The sequence below is a fragment of the Moesziomyces antarcticus genome (assembly GCF_000747765.1).
Source record: "Moesziomyces antarcticus DNA, scaffold: scaffold_v10001, strain JCM 10317, whole genome shotgun sequence".
Taxonomy (NCBI): Eukaryota; Fungi; Basidiomycota; class Ustilaginomycetes; order Ustilaginales; family Ustilaginaceae; genus Moesziomyces; species Moesziomyces antarcticus.
The window spans coordinates 873,936-888,884 of record NW_014639009.1 but is presented as its reverse complement, the minus strand read 5'-3'; the positions used below and the strand labels follow the sequence as shown (position 1 = coordinate 888,884).

Sequence of the window (14,949 nt, the reverse complement as noted above, 5' to 3'; positions counted from 1 at the left end):
GAGCTTCCGAAGCTCGGTGGCTCCGACAGGCGTGTCACAACACACACGCACACGACTTGGCCGAGCCCGAGTGTCGAGCCTCGTTTGCTGATCCGAAGATGTCGCATGCTCGAGCTTGGACCTGCGCTGAGCAGCGCTAGGCGAGTTGCAGGTGCAAAGAACCGTGCAGCGAGTGGCTCGGCTAACTTGGCGTGCGCAGGTCCCTGCCAGCCGTGAGCACTTTGACGATCTTTTAGACGCTTGGCATGCAGCTCCAGGACGCGCCAACCACGCCACCGCCGCGTTGCCAACCCTGCAGCTGCCGAGGCAGACAAGCGTCAGTACTGTAGCATCCCTCGCTGCCCTCTCTTCCGAGCGCCTAGCCGAAAGAGATTTTTACAGGCCGGCCAGCCGGTTCCCCCTTTCCCATCCAGACAGCCGCCGCAAAGCCCGCCGAGCTCAACCTGCCGTCCGTGGGTCGGCACTTGACGTCTTCTCCTTCCTCTTTACCATCACCCGCTCCGTCACCTATCTCATTCCACTCCACGGCGCAGAAGATGCGCCTCTTTGTCCTGGCGACATCACCTATCTCTCATTGAATCACATCACCATCCACCACCCCATCCAGATTCCAGTCCCGGACCCGCTCCGAGTTTCAGCCTATACCCTACGCAACTGCGACCCAGCTCCTCATTGGAAAACGTTCATTCTTCACTCTACGAACCCCTGATACCCTTCTCTGCCCGGCTACCTCTTCGACTTCTGCCTGGGCGCTTCAGGAACACGCCTCGACACTACTCTCCCTTCGTCGCATCCAGGATCTTCAGTTCGACATACCTCGACCTCGATTCACCATGGTTGGCTTCTTGCGTTCGTCAGCCGCACTGGCCGTTATGCTCCTCACTCTTGCAACATCTGACGCGCTGGCCGCACCGTTGCGAGTGTCACTCTCCAACAACCCCACAACATGTCAGCCGATGACCGTCACCTGGGACGCCTCGGCAGGAACGGCGCCGTGGACAGTTACCGTTGCCCCTCTCGGACACGTGCCAGTCTCTGTGTCAATACCCGCCAACTACATGTCCGGCAACTCTTGGCACTGGAAGTGGGACGTTCCCGGCTACACCGCCGCCGTTTCTCAGGTCATTGTCGCTGTGTCGGACAGCACAGGTCGCGTCAGCGGTACCTCTGCCCTCTCGACGCTTTCAAAAGCAGGCTCCTGCTCTGCGCCTGCCGAACATCTCGACTTTATCTGGTATCCTCCATCTTCCAGTCCAAAGCAGTGCGATGACTGGCGCATCACGGTTCAAGAAGACCGCGGCAATCTCGGCCTCAAGATGCCTGTCGAGCTGCTCATCCTGCCCGAGAACGACGTTCCCACCCTGCTGCGCATCAACGATCAGAGACATAGCAGCGTCGACTGGACCGTCAACTACCCTCGCGGCACCAACTTTGCCATCGCCTCATTCGACGCCGGCACCTCGGGCACTGGCGGCGTAGGCGGCTCAGCATACACAGTTGGTCGCGGCAGAGCCGCGTCATGCATCGGCTCGGCCCAAAAAGAGGCCGTCGCAGGCCTCCCGGCAGCCTCGAGCACCGCCTCGCCAGTGTCTCCCACCTCGTCCACCGCCTCGCGCATGGCCACCTCGCGCGTGGCGGCTAGCGCGACGGCCACGAATGCCAAGGCAGCTCCAACACCTACGGCTGCTGCAAAGACAGATGCGGCTGCTGCCAAGTCGAGCAGCTCAAGCGGCGTCATCGGCGGCGCTGTGGGCGGCGTTCTTGGTGCTTTCGCCATCGTCGGCCTGGTGATCTTCTTCTACCGAAGACAGCGGAACAGCAAAGGCCCAGACGAGTACGGCGTCTACGCCAACAACGAGAAGCGATCATTCTTCGGTGGCTTTGGATCCGGCCGCTCGGCCGACCGCTACGGATATAGCAGTCGTGGTGCGGATGGCGCGCGGATCGGCGCGTCCACGGACCAGCAGGGTGGCATTTCTCCGTTCGTCACCGGCCGTGCTTCGCCCTGGCGCTGGTCAGCGCGGCCTGTTGGTCTTGCCGACAACCAAGACATGGCACAGGTAGATGGCGACCGGAGGGCCATCCTGGCGCGCATCAACGATGGAGCGAGCTCGGTTGGGCATTCGAGTTCTGTGAGTCTGCACCGCGGCAGCGACTCAATCGGCGGCTCGGGCGGCATCACAGGACTCAAGGGCGCTCCCAGTGTGCATTCGGTTGTGCCGGACGATGCGCTCTTCCCGCCGCCGATGCCGATCAACCGCGCCATGATGCCAGGCCAGGCCGCATTCAACGGGTATCCTCCAGCCTCAATGGGACCCGGCGTCGGCGTCGGCGTAGGCGTCGGTGCAGGTGTGGGAGCGGGGATGGGCGCTATCGGGATGAAGCAGGCGTGGAATCGGGATCGCTCCGACTCTGGCAGTTCGCAGCGTGATCCCTTCCGCAACCCGCCATTGGGCCCGACCACGCCCCCCAAGGAGCTTGTTGCACCTGCAGAATACTCGCAGCAGCATGTGCAGGATGCCGGCTGGTCGCGCCAGCATCCTGCGTCGCGCGATTCCATGGCTGCCATCGCCGGACTCCCGCTCTCGCCCTCGTCGACGTACACCGCTGGCGGACCGACGCGATCGCGCGACCTCACTGGCATGGCTCCTGCAAGTTCGTTCGCGCCTCCTGAGCGCATCCCGGAACAAGACCTGTCGACCATGCGCATTCCACCACCCGCACCCATCTCGACGTCGCTCTTCGATCCCTACGCCCACGCCTCGCGGCTCTACTCGCAGGACGACGTCGCGCACATCTCGGCCGCGCTCGCCCGCGACAACGCCGCCACCCCGAACTCGCTCAACTCGAACGCCAGCGCGCCCAGATACGTCGACCCAAAGGAGTCGGCCGCGCGCTTCAGAACGCTCGACGCCCAGCTCCTCGACGAACGCAAAAAGGTCGTCTCCAACATCTACGACGACGACCAGGACTCTGACGACGAGGGCGGCCTCCCGTACATGTCGTGACATCGTTCGCTGATCATTGGTATGCTGAATTCACTTCAATGCCTGCATGCTGTAATGGTGCCTATGGTTTTACAGTGCGAATCGGACCGCTGTGTGCAAGTGATGATCCATGCCAAGGTGTTGTTGTTGTCTTGTGCGAGCCAGGCGCGCCTAATTGGCAATGGCTACATGGTAGTCCGAGAGGCCGATGAGAGAGCCTGTGTGCGGGATGACGTTGGCGTCCGCATCAGCGATGACGACCAGGCGTTTCTGCATGGCTTGCTGGAGGTAGTCGGTGAATCCGGTCGATCCGAGCGACTGGTAAAAGGCGCCGAGGCCCGTGGAAGCTGGGATGCGCTTTCCGAGTTCGCTCGAGAGCTTGGTCTTGGAGACGCCGGATGATGACGAGGGGGCGAGCGCGGCGAGGCTATCGAGGAGCGGGCGGAAGCGCGTGGCGTCGTCAGCGGGGACGGGTCCGGAAGCAGTGGCGCCCTCGGATGATGTGGAGCGCTGCAGCGACGCCAGCACCTGGCTGGTCTCCTTGCGGATGGCGTCGAGCTCGTGTGCAGGCCGCGGCTCGTCGCTGTCGCTCGTGCCCGCCGTCTTGTCTTTATTCTTGCCGACTGCAAACAGCTTGACCTTGATGCGATCGCGTGAGTCGTCTTCGTCGGTCTCGTCGGTCTCGCCATCCGTGACCTGCGTCTGGGAACCAGGCTTGACCAACCGCGGGTGCAGCCGCACGTGTCGCACGCCCGGCTTGAAACCAGACTCGGTGGTGACGATCTTGGCAGCCACCGCGGCCTCGAGGTAGTCCTGGAACTCTTCCGCCGTCTTGGCACGCAGACCAGGCACCACCACAGAGGTGCGCTGCGTGCCGACGATCGAATGGCAGAAGTAGTCGGTCGAGTAGTTGCGCCCCTCAGTCATCTGCTCGTGCAGCAGATTAGCCAGAGGCGCAAAGATGAGCGGGATCTCGTGTCCGTTCATGATGGCCTTGCGTTTCGGGCGGCCGGCGCCCTTGAGCGGAGAGTCCGCTTTGGACGTCGACTTGGATGGTGCAAGGTTCATGATACTGCGTTTCACCGCCGACATCTTTTTGTCGACGGAGGGACTGGGTGTGACAGCGGTGTCCGGAATGCGGGCGGCACCCGGCATGATCTGGCCCGTTTGCACACTGAAATATCTGGGGTTGAGCTCGACGACGAGCACGCCCTCCTGGTCCGACGTGGCAGGACGAGCGACGCCTGCCTTTTCGGCTGCAGCAATGTACTCTCTCCAGCCCGGAACACCGGCCAGAGAGTAGGCGTCTACGATTCCCTGGCGCGCCATGGAGGAGAGCTGCATACCGACGAACGAGCACAGCGGCTTCGAGTTGCCCTGCGCCTTCTGCTCCTTGCAGATCTCGATCAGCGGCAGAAATGGCTTGGCCCTGGGAGGGATATCGGAAGTAGAGCTAGAGGGTGTCGAGTACAGGGTTGGTCTCTGCCGACTTGGCGTTGCACCAGCCGACCCCGAAGAAGTGCTTTGCATCATGGGGAGCGAAGTCGCAGCGGCACGAGCCGTGTCCTGTAGAGCCACCCATTCGTAGCCAGCCTGGCCGGAGGAGCCGAGTGTCACGATGCCGGCGGCTTCTGCGACCGCCGCGTATTCGCCCCACTTTGCCGCGCCGGCTCGCACAAAGATGCCGCGGTCCATGCTGACCAAGCGCGTCGCAACCATGGAGCGCAGGGGTTTCGGATTGCCCTCCTTCTTCATCTGCTCCAACAGTCGGATGAGAGGGTCGAAAAGCTGTAATGTGCGGTTGGACGGGCGTCGATCTTGGTGCTTCAAGGCACCGGGCGGTTTGCCGTGTGACAATGAACCATTGGCGTGCGTCTGAGAGCTGGAATTTGCACCAGTGCCGCTGTTTGCTTGCTTGGAGGGCGTGTGAGGACCATTGTTGGTGTAATTGATGTAGGGTTTGCCATCCTTGTTYGTTTGTACGCCAAGAACATCCTGACGCCAGGACATGACGATGTTGGCGGAAGCTTCCAAGATCGGAACGGCACCGATGGGTGGGGTGACGAGAACGACGTTGTATCCACGGTTGCGGAGGACGCCAAGCGGGTACGCAAAGTCACGGTCTCCCGAAATGAGGACGACCGTAGCGGGGGCGGGTTGGTCGATGGCGTAGGCGAGCAGATCGGTGATCATCATCTTGTCCGCGACATCCTTCCTGCCGCTCTTTGGCGTGTCGATGAGACTGACGCCGCAGCCCTGTAACTCGCTTCGGAGCTGGACCTGTGCAGCGTTGGGAGCCTGTGTTTCTGACGATAGCTCGAGGTAGGCTTTGAAGCTGACGATGGGGCCGATCTCGAGGTTCTGCATGGCGGTACGGACAGCAAGGGCGACGGATCGACCCGACGAACCAGTGGGCGGAGCGCAGTTGTCGACGTCCCAGAAGATGGCGAGCGGCTCTACATCGTCTTTGAAGCGGTCGCGCCTTGACTTGCCGGAGCTAGTCGAGGCCGGTGGTGGGGAGGACTCGCGCTGTCTTGAATCTGCATCTTGCGGAGGCTTGTCCTGAGTAGGAGACCGAGAGAAAAGCTGGGTGGCGACGAGGACGGAGCCTGTGCCGAGACCTACGAGCGCTAGCCAGCGTACCGCCGGATGCTGGACGTACTGAGCAAGGGTGCCCAGCGAAGCCGATGCGGCTGCGTCTTGACGACTGGCCGCCATGGATCGCCCGGAAAGCCTCGTGAGCTAGAGGATCTGATTGATCCGGAGAGATGAGGTAACGTCCACGATTAGCATGCAGAGGACGGCGTCAAGCAGTACAGAAGCTGAGACCAGGAAAGGCTGAGAGCCTGATGAGGAAGGGTCGAAGCCGGGACGTCTGCAGTCGTTGAGAAGAAAGGGCATTTATGGAGCTGAGTCTGGTGGCTTGATTGGCCTTCCGACACGCGGAGGCTGACCTGACCTGACCGGACCTGAGCTGCGCAAAGCACAGGGCCATCCAACAGCAGGAATGCATCGCGCGAATAAGCTTCGAGCCATTGCGCCTCCACATTTTCCCTCCGGCGCCGTGGCCCACGCCCTTTTCTTTTGAATGTTTGATTTGGGGCCATTCGAGCGGCATGCCGAACAGCACGCTCGGAAGGGCACTTCGGCGAGGTCGGGTGAGCCGACACGCTTCCATCACGAGCTTGGCTGGGCAAGAGCAGTGCAGTGCAAAAGCAAGGCCTGAGTAGAGAGAAGCGCGGTGACTGAGCTTGGTGTTGGATTGAGTGCGGATTGCGCCGTCGCTGCTGAATTACAGTACGCTCGGCTTCGGAAGAAAGCCGAAAATGCCAACACGAAGAAGACCTTCCTCGCATTGCAGCCGCCCTCGTTTCTTGCGACGATGTCATCGAGGCTCGCCACCATGAACCAGCTATATCATTATCCGCAGACGAACGAGGAGCTGATTCGGCACTACAAGCTCGAGCCGCATCCCGAAAGCGGTTACTATGCTGTCACCTGGGTTCCAACCCAGATGATCCGCTCGCCTTTCGCGAACAACGAGGAACGCAGCATTGGGACGTGCATCTACTACTTGCTCTGCCACAAGACTGCTGGCTGTCCCGACAAGCCAACGATCGCACTTACAGCTAGTACAGCCGGTAGCGAGATCGATCCGTTCAAGTCGTGGTCGAGCGATGTGGGCGTGTTGCATCTCAACAAGTCGTCCACGATGCACCTCCACCATGCCGGTCGCACCAAGTACACCTTGATTTCGGCAAAAGCACCCCTGGGCGAAGGGCTTGTGGATGAGAACGGCGATCCGCTCACGAAGACCGTGATCATGGGCGATGACATCGCCAATGGCGAGGTGCGACAACTTCTCGTCGAAGGCGGCTGGTGGAAGGTCAGCGAGATCCCAGAAGCCGACCGTGCTGCAGCGCACGATGGCACAGCCGATCCCACAAGAGTGGGTGCCCTCATCTCCGAGGTCGTCACGCCAGGCTTCCACTGGGACGAACATACCTATCTGAACCACGCCAAGCTGCGCGAGCTCGTTGCCGACAGCCCGCGTGCCGAAGAGCTGTTCGCCAAGTACAAGCCGTACGTCAAGGAGCTATGAGATGTACACTCTCACCTGCAACACACACCCGGATCAGACGCAATGACATGGGCATGAGTGATGATAGGATACAATACATATGATCGACGATTGTGCCAAGGCTATGTTGGGCGAGACCGATCGAAACGCATGCAAGCATGCTTACTTTTCGGATTTGTAGCTGCGCACGGGGAAGAGTCTATCGAAGTTGCGACGGTCGAGGAACCACGGATCCTTGGGATGGAGTTGCTGTCGCGCAGTGAGTTCCGCATCGCTGAGAGCATGGCCTCCAGCAACCTTGGACCAGTCGGTATCGCCTCGAAGGCCGAGCCGGAAGCGCGACCAGTACTGCCTGTACAGGTTTTTCGCCTTGGTATCGAACATCGGTGTCGGGGACGCCTCGAGCTGGTATCCGAACGACGCATCCTCGCCGAGCAAGATGGACGAGGGCACCTTTTGTCGCTTACCCGAAGTCGCAGAGACGACGCGGATGCCCTTGCCTTGAGCGTACTGTTCAATCTCCACCGCCGAGGTCCTGTCTCGGCGATAGAGGGCACTGAGGGTGTGAAGCCGTTCGCAAGGATCCTTGGGGTTGAGCGGGGCGCTTTTCTTTGAACGCATCGAGGTGGGCAAGAAGCTGTGAAACGGCCTGGCGGCGGTGCGAATACCGACCTGGCGGATCGCAGGATACAGCGTGACGCGCGTGGCGAGCCTCGTAGGCGTCCAGAAGAAGAACATTCCGAGCGCCCCGGCCGTGAGGCCGATACCGCCGCCGGTCGCATATCTGAGCATCGGCGGCGCCAGCTTGGTGTTTTCCACGTCGCGCGAGAACAGAGGCCAGCTGAGATGCTGCGTCAACAGATAGCCCTGGTAGGATCCAGCTCCGGTGAAGACCGATCCGATGAAATAGTAAATCGCCTTCCTCATGCCCGGCGGGCCTCGGAAGATGACCCGTGGCGCCGAAGCCATCTTTTCAATCGATCTTCGGTTCTGCTGATCCTGCTACTTGCTGTGGTCCTCTCCTCAATCGTCACCGCCGTAGCTGCGAGTGCTGTTCGTGATCTGTCCCGCGTTGGTGTGCTTCAGAGGGTTGGCAACAGACGAAGTGGCTGTTCGAGCTCTGCACCCTAAGCTCAACCTTCTCGAACGGTGACTTTTTCCAAAGAGGTCCTCTTCCGATTCCCGAATTCCTCAATGTTTCCATGTCTTACAGTATATATGCGCATTGTGCTCACCCTCTGTCGTACCGTGGCCCTATAGCTCAGCGGTAGAGCGTCGGCTTCCAGTCGCTCTATTACAGGAAATTTCCGAAGGTCATCCGTTCAAATCGGGTTGGGGTCATACCTTCCTTTTTCTTTTTTTTTTTTTCTTTTTTTTTCTCGCTTTCCATGTCTTCAATCTAGAAGCGCAGTGCATACTTTCAGCCTAGGAAATGGTACAGATTCGAGAGGCGGTAGTGGGTCGGAAGACGTCCAGATGATGACTTGACTCTTGTTCTGTGAAAATAATGATGATCTACCTTTCTGAGACGAGCAACGACACCTGAAACCCACGGCGACTTGATGGCTGCGGCAGGCTGCAATCGAAAGGCGTCCATCGCGAATGCGGTTCGGCACGTTGACCTCGCTTTGACGCAAGTCGCATCCATCTGGTTCGATAACTTAGGTCCTGTTTGACGAACCGATGTGAGCTAGATAGCGTGTCGGATTCTACGCCATCCTATGCTAGATTTCGTCACATCGGGTAAGGCAGCTCTCACTTATCGCGGCTGCACAGCCGCGCGTGCGCACAGGCGAGAATTGGCGGAGAGACCTGCCCGTGCATTTCACGGCGTCTGTGGGAATGTGGAGGTTGCGCAGCGGTTCCTCGGCTGGGTGTCTGGATTTCGGTCATCGCGCACCTGGAGGGCACGGTCTCGGCCTCCTATCCGAATCGACCTCTGTCCCGGCAATGCCCCTCGCCCAAGTTCTACGACGGCCCAAAAGAGGGAAAGGGATGGCCTGTCAACTCTGACGCTGCATCTCGCCGGCGGCGTGGCACGAGCCATCCGCGGCACCTCCAGATTCCCCGAGGACGTGTATATAAACCAGAGCCGAAGCCAAAACACTGTGCCGGTCATCATCCATCTCCCGTCACACATCAACAATCTAGTAACAATGTCCGCCCCTGAACAGAACGCTCCCGCTGCCCCTCAGCAGGACGGCCTTGACAAGGCTGTCCAGTGGGGCACCAAGAAGGCCGGCCACGAGCAGAACGCCAGCACCACCGAGAAGATTTCGGACGGCATCCGATCTGGCTTGTAAGCGTTCATGCTGTCTGAGCACCACGAGTTCCTTTCATCACTGCTGACCACTTAACTCTTTCATTGTCCGTTGTTCGGCCCCTCACAGCAAGAAGCTCACTGGCAAGGACGTGCCCATCAAGGACAAGCAGTAATTGCCTCGTCCCGCCACGTTCCACCATGATATCCACGGTTCCGCTCTATACCAGTCAATGTGAACAGCGCGTCGACCTTTTCTTACTCCACAGTCGCGTGCAAGTCTGTCGGTCTTTGTTTGTTGCGCTTCAGCACCGCATGTGTCCCTCCTCAGCAGCATGATTTTTCCTGGCGGACGAAAATCATGCTGCTGAGCTGAGCGAGAGGCGTTCACGATGCTCGAGTTTCGACGAAGATGGAAGAGGTTGAGGGTACTTGACATTGATCGTTGAGAAGTGACTTGCGGAGGCGCGAGAGGGTGCAACGTTGAGTGCCCTTCGTCAGTCGGCATACACTGCAGCTGATGTTGCAGCTGATGGGTTGCTCTTGAGCAACGTCTTGTGGCGCTGGGGAAAGGCTGGATCAGTGCGAGGCAGCCACCATGAAGGCATTTCCTTGGAGACTTCCTGCAGCCAAGCGACGATTTTAGCTCTCTCTTCCCTCTTAGACGGACGTCCTTGGAATGAAGCTTGTCTTGGATACGGTGCGACTCGAAGGAGGTTGGAGCAGGCACTCTCGCTGCTCGTGACGTAGTCGTAAAAGTATCCGCTGCTGCCTGGGCGGTCCGAAACGAGGCTCTCTTGATCGTCGTATGTACGCAAGTCGATCAGCAGCTCAAGACGTGGTGGCGAAGCTAGCGTCTCTTCGGGAGAGAGCCCGTCGAAACGTTTGCGGCCTCTCTTTGCCTCGCGTGCACGTGCGGAATGCTCGACGTTGGCATCCATGATTCCGAAGGTCCTGCCTCTGCAGTCGAATTCGGCTCTTGACTTGTTGCAGATAGCGTGCTTTCCATCCTCCTGATGTGGCAGCCAGGCTCTTCGAGACCTCGATTTGTCTTGCTGTGGAGTGACAAGTATTCCGGGACGAAGCTCGGGAAACAAGAGAGCTAGGACGGCGAGGACAGCAAGAAGAGCACCGATGTGGCTGCAAATGATCCATAGGAGGATGCCGAGCAAGCAGATGTTGGTGGTCAGAAGCACCTCATGCTGCTTCAGTTTCTCCATGATGGCGAAGGCGCTTGTGGATGGCTGGACTTGGAGAAATGCATCGGTAAGTGGTCTCGATGGATGTAGAGGAAGAGAGGATAGCTCTCTACGCAAAGATTCCCAGTCCAGTCGGACGGATCAAGGCGGAACGGTCCAAGTGCTTGAAAGATAGAGTTTCATGTTCCCTTTGACCCTCCCCACCAGGAGTCACGGCTGGAACGCTGACGAGAGGGCAGGCCCGTGGAAGTTCACATTGACGCATTTAAGGTTTGCTGCAGGTGCGCTTCCGCCATTGCATGTGGTCTCAAGCCTGAAAGAAGCAAACGTGCTTGGCAATGTCAGTCTGCTGTTCGTCTGAAAGCATTGTCAGCTCAGTTCAAGCGTCAACATGGGGACGCTGGCGCAAAGTTGCGACACTTGCAATTTGTTAGAGCTGCCAAGCATCACAACTCCGCATATTTTCGAGGCTCAGTTCTTTGGGGCGGCGCGACGTTCCGACCAACACCTCCACGCTGCTCTCGAAAAATCACGGGATCACAGCAGCGCAGAGCTCCACACCACCGCACGGCACAATCGCACAGGCAGGGTCCATCGCGCCCACCTCGCTTTAGTCATTCAGGCGCGCTCTGGCTACGTGCTTTTCATACAGAGCACCATCAACATCGCCATTGCCTTCCCAACAGCGTGCTTGCTGCCCGCCCTGGACTCAGCAAAGAGCCCATCGCTGAGGAGACCGCACACCGCGACATCGCAACACCAAGCTGATTGATCTCCAGTGCCGACGTCGACCATAGTCATGTCGGCGTCTTCCACCCAACCTGCTGGCGCTCCGCCGGCGCATCCGCTTCGCCCTTACTATCAGGCGCCCGAGGATTCCGTCTTCATCGCCACCGCTCCTCGCTTCAACATGACGGGCACACCAGGCGCCGCATCGCGAACCGCGTCAGGTGCCTCCAACGCCACTTCCAACCCGGCGCTACATGGCTCAGCAGCGGCGCGCTCGGGCTCGAACCGCTACATGTCCGCCCAAGACGCAAAGCCCTATGTCGCCACTACCACGAGTGGCAGCTTTGGCGAAGCCGATGCCGGCGTCTCGGACATCTTCCGTGCACTTCTCGTCAGTGGTGCGCTCCAATACACAAGCACCTGCCTGGCCATGCCGTTCGAAGTCGGCAAGCTCCTCTTGCAGGTACAGTGGGTGCCCAGAGACGACGTCTGGCTGCAGGTCACGCAGCAGGCTGCTCTAGCGCAGAGACGCCCCGCCATCAAGCCACAGGCCGCAGACCCCGCACGAGAGTTGCGCGACGAAGCACAGGTGGATGACTGGGAGCAGGAAGTGGCGCCAGAGGCGAATGAATGGGACCGAGATAGCGACATCCACGACGAGGATATGGAGGACGATGTTCTCGAAGGGGATCTCTCGGACGAAGACGACGCCGATGCCTACTTCCGCGATGTGGCTTCCCGACCCGCGCGCGCCGACACTTCCCTCTACTCTGGCCGCAAGAAGAGGCGCGTGGTCGACGCTTCCGGCTACGTCATGCGCAAGAGCGTCCACGACCAAGTCGCACGCCCCGAGTTTGTCATGCCCGTCGTGGTGCGGGGCGGCGTGTGGGAGATGATGAAGGCCGTCGGTCGTGGCAAGGAGGGCTGGCTCGGTCTGTGGAAGGGCTCGCTCACCTCGTTTGTGCTGGAGGTGACGTCGTCGACGATCCAGCCGCTCGTCTCGTCCATCCTTTCGCTCTTCGCGCCATCTGCCCTCTCACCCCTGCCGCTGGCGTATGCGCCGTATCCTTACAAGACGCTGGGATTGCTCTTGTCTTCGCATCTCATCACCGGCATTCTCGTCTCGCCGATCGACTTGGTTCGGACCAGGCTCATCGCCCAGAGCACGCTCCCAGCACACCGCAAGTACAGCGGCCCCTACGACGCGCTCCAGAAGACGCTGCGCGAGGAAGGAGGCTGGAAGACGGCATACCTCCACCCGAATCTGCTCATCCCAACCATCCTCGACTTTACGCTGCGTCCGCTGCTCTCGCTCGGTGCACCTCTGCTCATCGAGCACACGCTGCGCCTCGAGCCCAACACGCATCCCATCAGCTACGCCGTCGCCGAGCTCGCCATCTCCACAGCGTCGCTGTGCATCACGCTGCCCATCGAGACGGTGCGTAGGAGGCTGCAGCTCCAGATGCGCAAGCCCTATGGCGCCAAGGACGCAGAGGCTTCTAGCGCCGCCTCGACGCGTAAGATCACCAGCGCCACGCTGCAGCAGCAATCGTCGACGGCAGCATCGCACGGAGGCATTGCGCTCACTACGGGCAACGTCAGTGTCCGCGGTCTGCGCACGTGCGTCGAAACGCGGCCCCTTCCGTACGTCGGCGTGGTGGAGGCCATCTACCGCATCGTGACGGAAGAGACTGTGGCCACGCACATGCGGTCCGCCAAGCCCGATCAGACTTCTGCATCGGCAAACAACGCGACGGACGGCAGCGCATCCGATGCCGAAGCCGCTTCGGGCTCAAATGCAATGGCTCAGTCGGCCATTCTGGCCGCAAAGACCGGCCATTCATCGCTTGGCGGTCTCCGATCTCTCTACCGCGGCTTCAGCATGGCGTTCAGTGCCAACCTCGTCGTCTTCATGCTCACCATCGTCAGCGGCGAGAGGGCGGGTCCCGCAGGGTGGGCCGAGATTTAATTTGTTGATGAACCACGTCGGATCATCCTCTTCGCTCGTCCGCCTTATTGCGTATGATCACTTCGAAGCTCGATGTACAATGCAGTCCTTTATTTACGGGCGCCGTGAATGTCTGATGCGAGCTGTAGGCGAATTCAACGAGGCCGTCTCGGGGGCGACTGGCTGCGTCCGGTCGGCAAGCTATGCGGTGAAAAGACCGGTGACTCCACCCGAAAAAGTGGCACACGCGGCGCTACTTCATTTGCACGGATGAAGCTGGTGGGCGGTTGTTCATGTTGGCGCCCTCGAAGCTCGGAGTGGCGACGCGGCGAAGTCCGATGAGACGGGAGCTTTGATGGTGGGCTTGCGGAGCCGCGGCGTAAAAGAACAGGTCATCATGCGAGACGGGATTGGTTGTTCGTCGACTTCCTTGTTGCAGCATCATCAAGGACCACAGCTGGCTGTGTCTCGTTCAAAAGCAACCTCGTCGCCACTTTCCCTGTTTATCTGGCCGGTCCGAGCGCATGCCTCTCACATTTATGCTCACGATGAAGCTCTTCGTTGTGCCGGTCACGGTGGTTTTGGCGTGCCTCTGCAACGCGGCAGCGTACAAGCATGACGCAGAAGATGGGCAGGCGGAGATTGGAGCGTACCATATCCAGCCTGGTCGGTGTGCCGGCGTAGAGCAGCGTCTAGGCCACACAAAGTACAGCCAGTACTACCACTGGAGTCCTTTCCACACGTCGTTCACCGAGCTGGGCTATGGCAACGATGTGGAGCAGATGGACTCGACGGCGCTGTGCGCCAACAATCCCGCGCTGACCCAAGGATACGGCGGTGGGTTCGACAAGATGCGCATCTACCTCGTCTACGGACGCTGTGTGTACGGGACACAAGACATGAAGGTCATGTGCGGAACCATCACCGAACAAGGTCGCCCTTCGCACAACATCCTCAACGTCGTTCAAGCCTCGTGCCCCGCCGGGACGCGGTGCAAGAATCTGTGCGCAACAATGCAGGATCCCTCGCTCACGAGCAAGTTTGCGGTCAAGCAGGTACAGCTCGCTCAGTGCATGCCCATCCCTCAGTGGAAGAAGCTTACCGAGATGTACAGGCCAAAAGCTTCTCCCGTGCCGGCCGCATATCAGGTAGCAGCTGCAGGAAGTCAAAAAATCGATCCCAAGGTCGTGGATAAAGCCCCTGCTGGAAACCCCACCGTGGACCCGGTGCACGTCGACAAGGACGGTACGATTCCTGGACGCGTCGTTTCGCCCTCAACTCCTCCCACCGACGACATTGATGCAGACCTTCTGAAAGCGGCCAACGAACGAGAAGCATACTCTGGCGAGAGGCTCGTCACGAAGCAGCCTGACGTTGAAAAGCCCGTTCCCGCGCAGCCAGCAAAGGGAGACTCCTCCGACCTTCCCATTGGCGGTCCTCAATTCGTCCCCGCTGCCAAGGCTCCTGAAGCGCAGACGAACGGCCACAAATTGGAACACCAGCAAGCTCCGACCAGGATGGGCTTCCGCAAGCGTTCCTTGTCTGGCGCGCTCAACGCCTGAAGTCCGCAACGGTAGCAGGCTACTCTCGTGCGTTCCGCTTCGGCCAACTTTCACTCTCATCAGTCCCTCTCTCACTGTGACCATTCTGATGTGTCTTGCACTCATTCTTTGAACTCATCACGCGTTTGAGCTTGTCAGTCGCTCCCGTTTTGTGACCAAGTGTGTACCGCTGAATAGCGGAGT

The 14,949-nt window shown here is 59.6% G+C and overlaps 7 protein-coding genes and 1 non-coding gene across 8 annotated transcripts; 5 read left to right on the top strand and 3 right to left on the bottom strand.

Moving 5' to 3' along the window:
- Positions 1-833: 833 nt before the first annotated feature.
- On the top strand, positions 834-3,008 carry PAN0_001d0320 (uncharacterized protein; the record flags this gene model as incomplete). The annotated part of the gene is made up of 1 exon (XM_014803938.1): positions 834-3,008. The coding sequence occupies one exon, from the start codon at positions 834-836 to the stop codon at positions 3,006-3,008; it is 2,175 nt and encodes a 724-aa protein (XP_014659424.1).
- A 150-nt stretch (positions 3,009-3,158) lies between these two features.
- Positions 3,159-5,705, bottom strand: PAN0_001c0319 (uncharacterized protein; the record flags this gene model as incomplete). Its single annotated transcript, XM_014803937.1, has 1 exon — positions 3,159-5,705. One exon carries the CDS (start codon positions 5,703-5,705, stop codon positions 3,159-3,161), a length of 2,547 nt encoding a protein of 848 aa, XP_014659423.1.
- Positions 5,706-6,369: 664 nt separating this feature from the next.
- On the top strand, positions 6,370-7,089 carry PAN0_001d0318 (DUF985 domain protein; the record flags this gene model as incomplete). Its single annotated transcript, XM_014803936.1, has 1 exon — positions 6,370-7,089. The coding sequence occupies one exon, from the start codon at positions 6,370-6,372 to the stop codon at positions 7,087-7,089; it is 720 nt and encodes a 239-aa protein (XP_014659422.1).
- Positions 7,090-7,230: 141 nt separating this feature from the next.
- On the bottom strand, positions 7,231-8,037 carry PAN0_001c0317 (uncharacterized protein; the record flags this gene model as incomplete). Its single annotated transcript, XM_014803935.1, has 1 exon — positions 7,231-8,037. One exon carries the CDS (start codon positions 8,035-8,037, stop codon positions 7,231-7,233), a length of 807 nt encoding a protein of 268 aa, XP_014659421.1.
- Positions 8,038-8,318: 281 nt separating this feature from the next.
- PAN0_t001d0003 lies at positions 8,319-8,409 on the top strand. Its single transcript is given in 2 exon segments — positions 8,319-8,354; positions 8,374-8,409. It is a non-coding gene; the product is annotated as a tRNA-Trp (tRNA).
- Positions 8,410-9,825: 1,416 nt separating this feature from the next.
- Positions 9,826-10,548, bottom strand: PAN0_001c0316 (uncharacterized protein; the record flags this gene model as incomplete). The annotated part of the gene is made up of 1 exon (XM_014803934.1): positions 9,826-10,548. One exon carries the CDS (start codon positions 10,546-10,548, stop codon positions 9,826-9,828), a length of 723 nt encoding a protein of 240 aa, XP_014659420.1.
- A 778-nt stretch (positions 10,549-11,326) lies between these two features.
- On the top strand, positions 11,327-13,225 carry PAN0_001d0315 (mitochondrial carrier; the record flags this gene model as incomplete). Its single annotated transcript, XM_014803933.1, has 1 exon — positions 11,327-13,225. One exon carries the CDS (start codon positions 11,327-11,329, stop codon positions 13,223-13,225), a length of 1,899 nt encoding a protein of 632 aa, XP_014659419.1.
- A 527-nt stretch (positions 13,226-13,752) lies between these two features.
- On the top strand, positions 13,753-14,766 carry PAN0_001d0314 (uncharacterized protein; the record flags this gene model as incomplete). Its single annotated transcript, XM_014803932.1, has 1 exon — positions 13,753-14,766. The coding sequence occupies one exon, from the start codon at positions 13,753-13,755 to the stop codon at positions 14,764-14,766; it is 1,014 nt and encodes a 337-aa protein (XP_014659418.1).
- Positions 14,767-14,949: the final 183 nt, after the last annotated feature.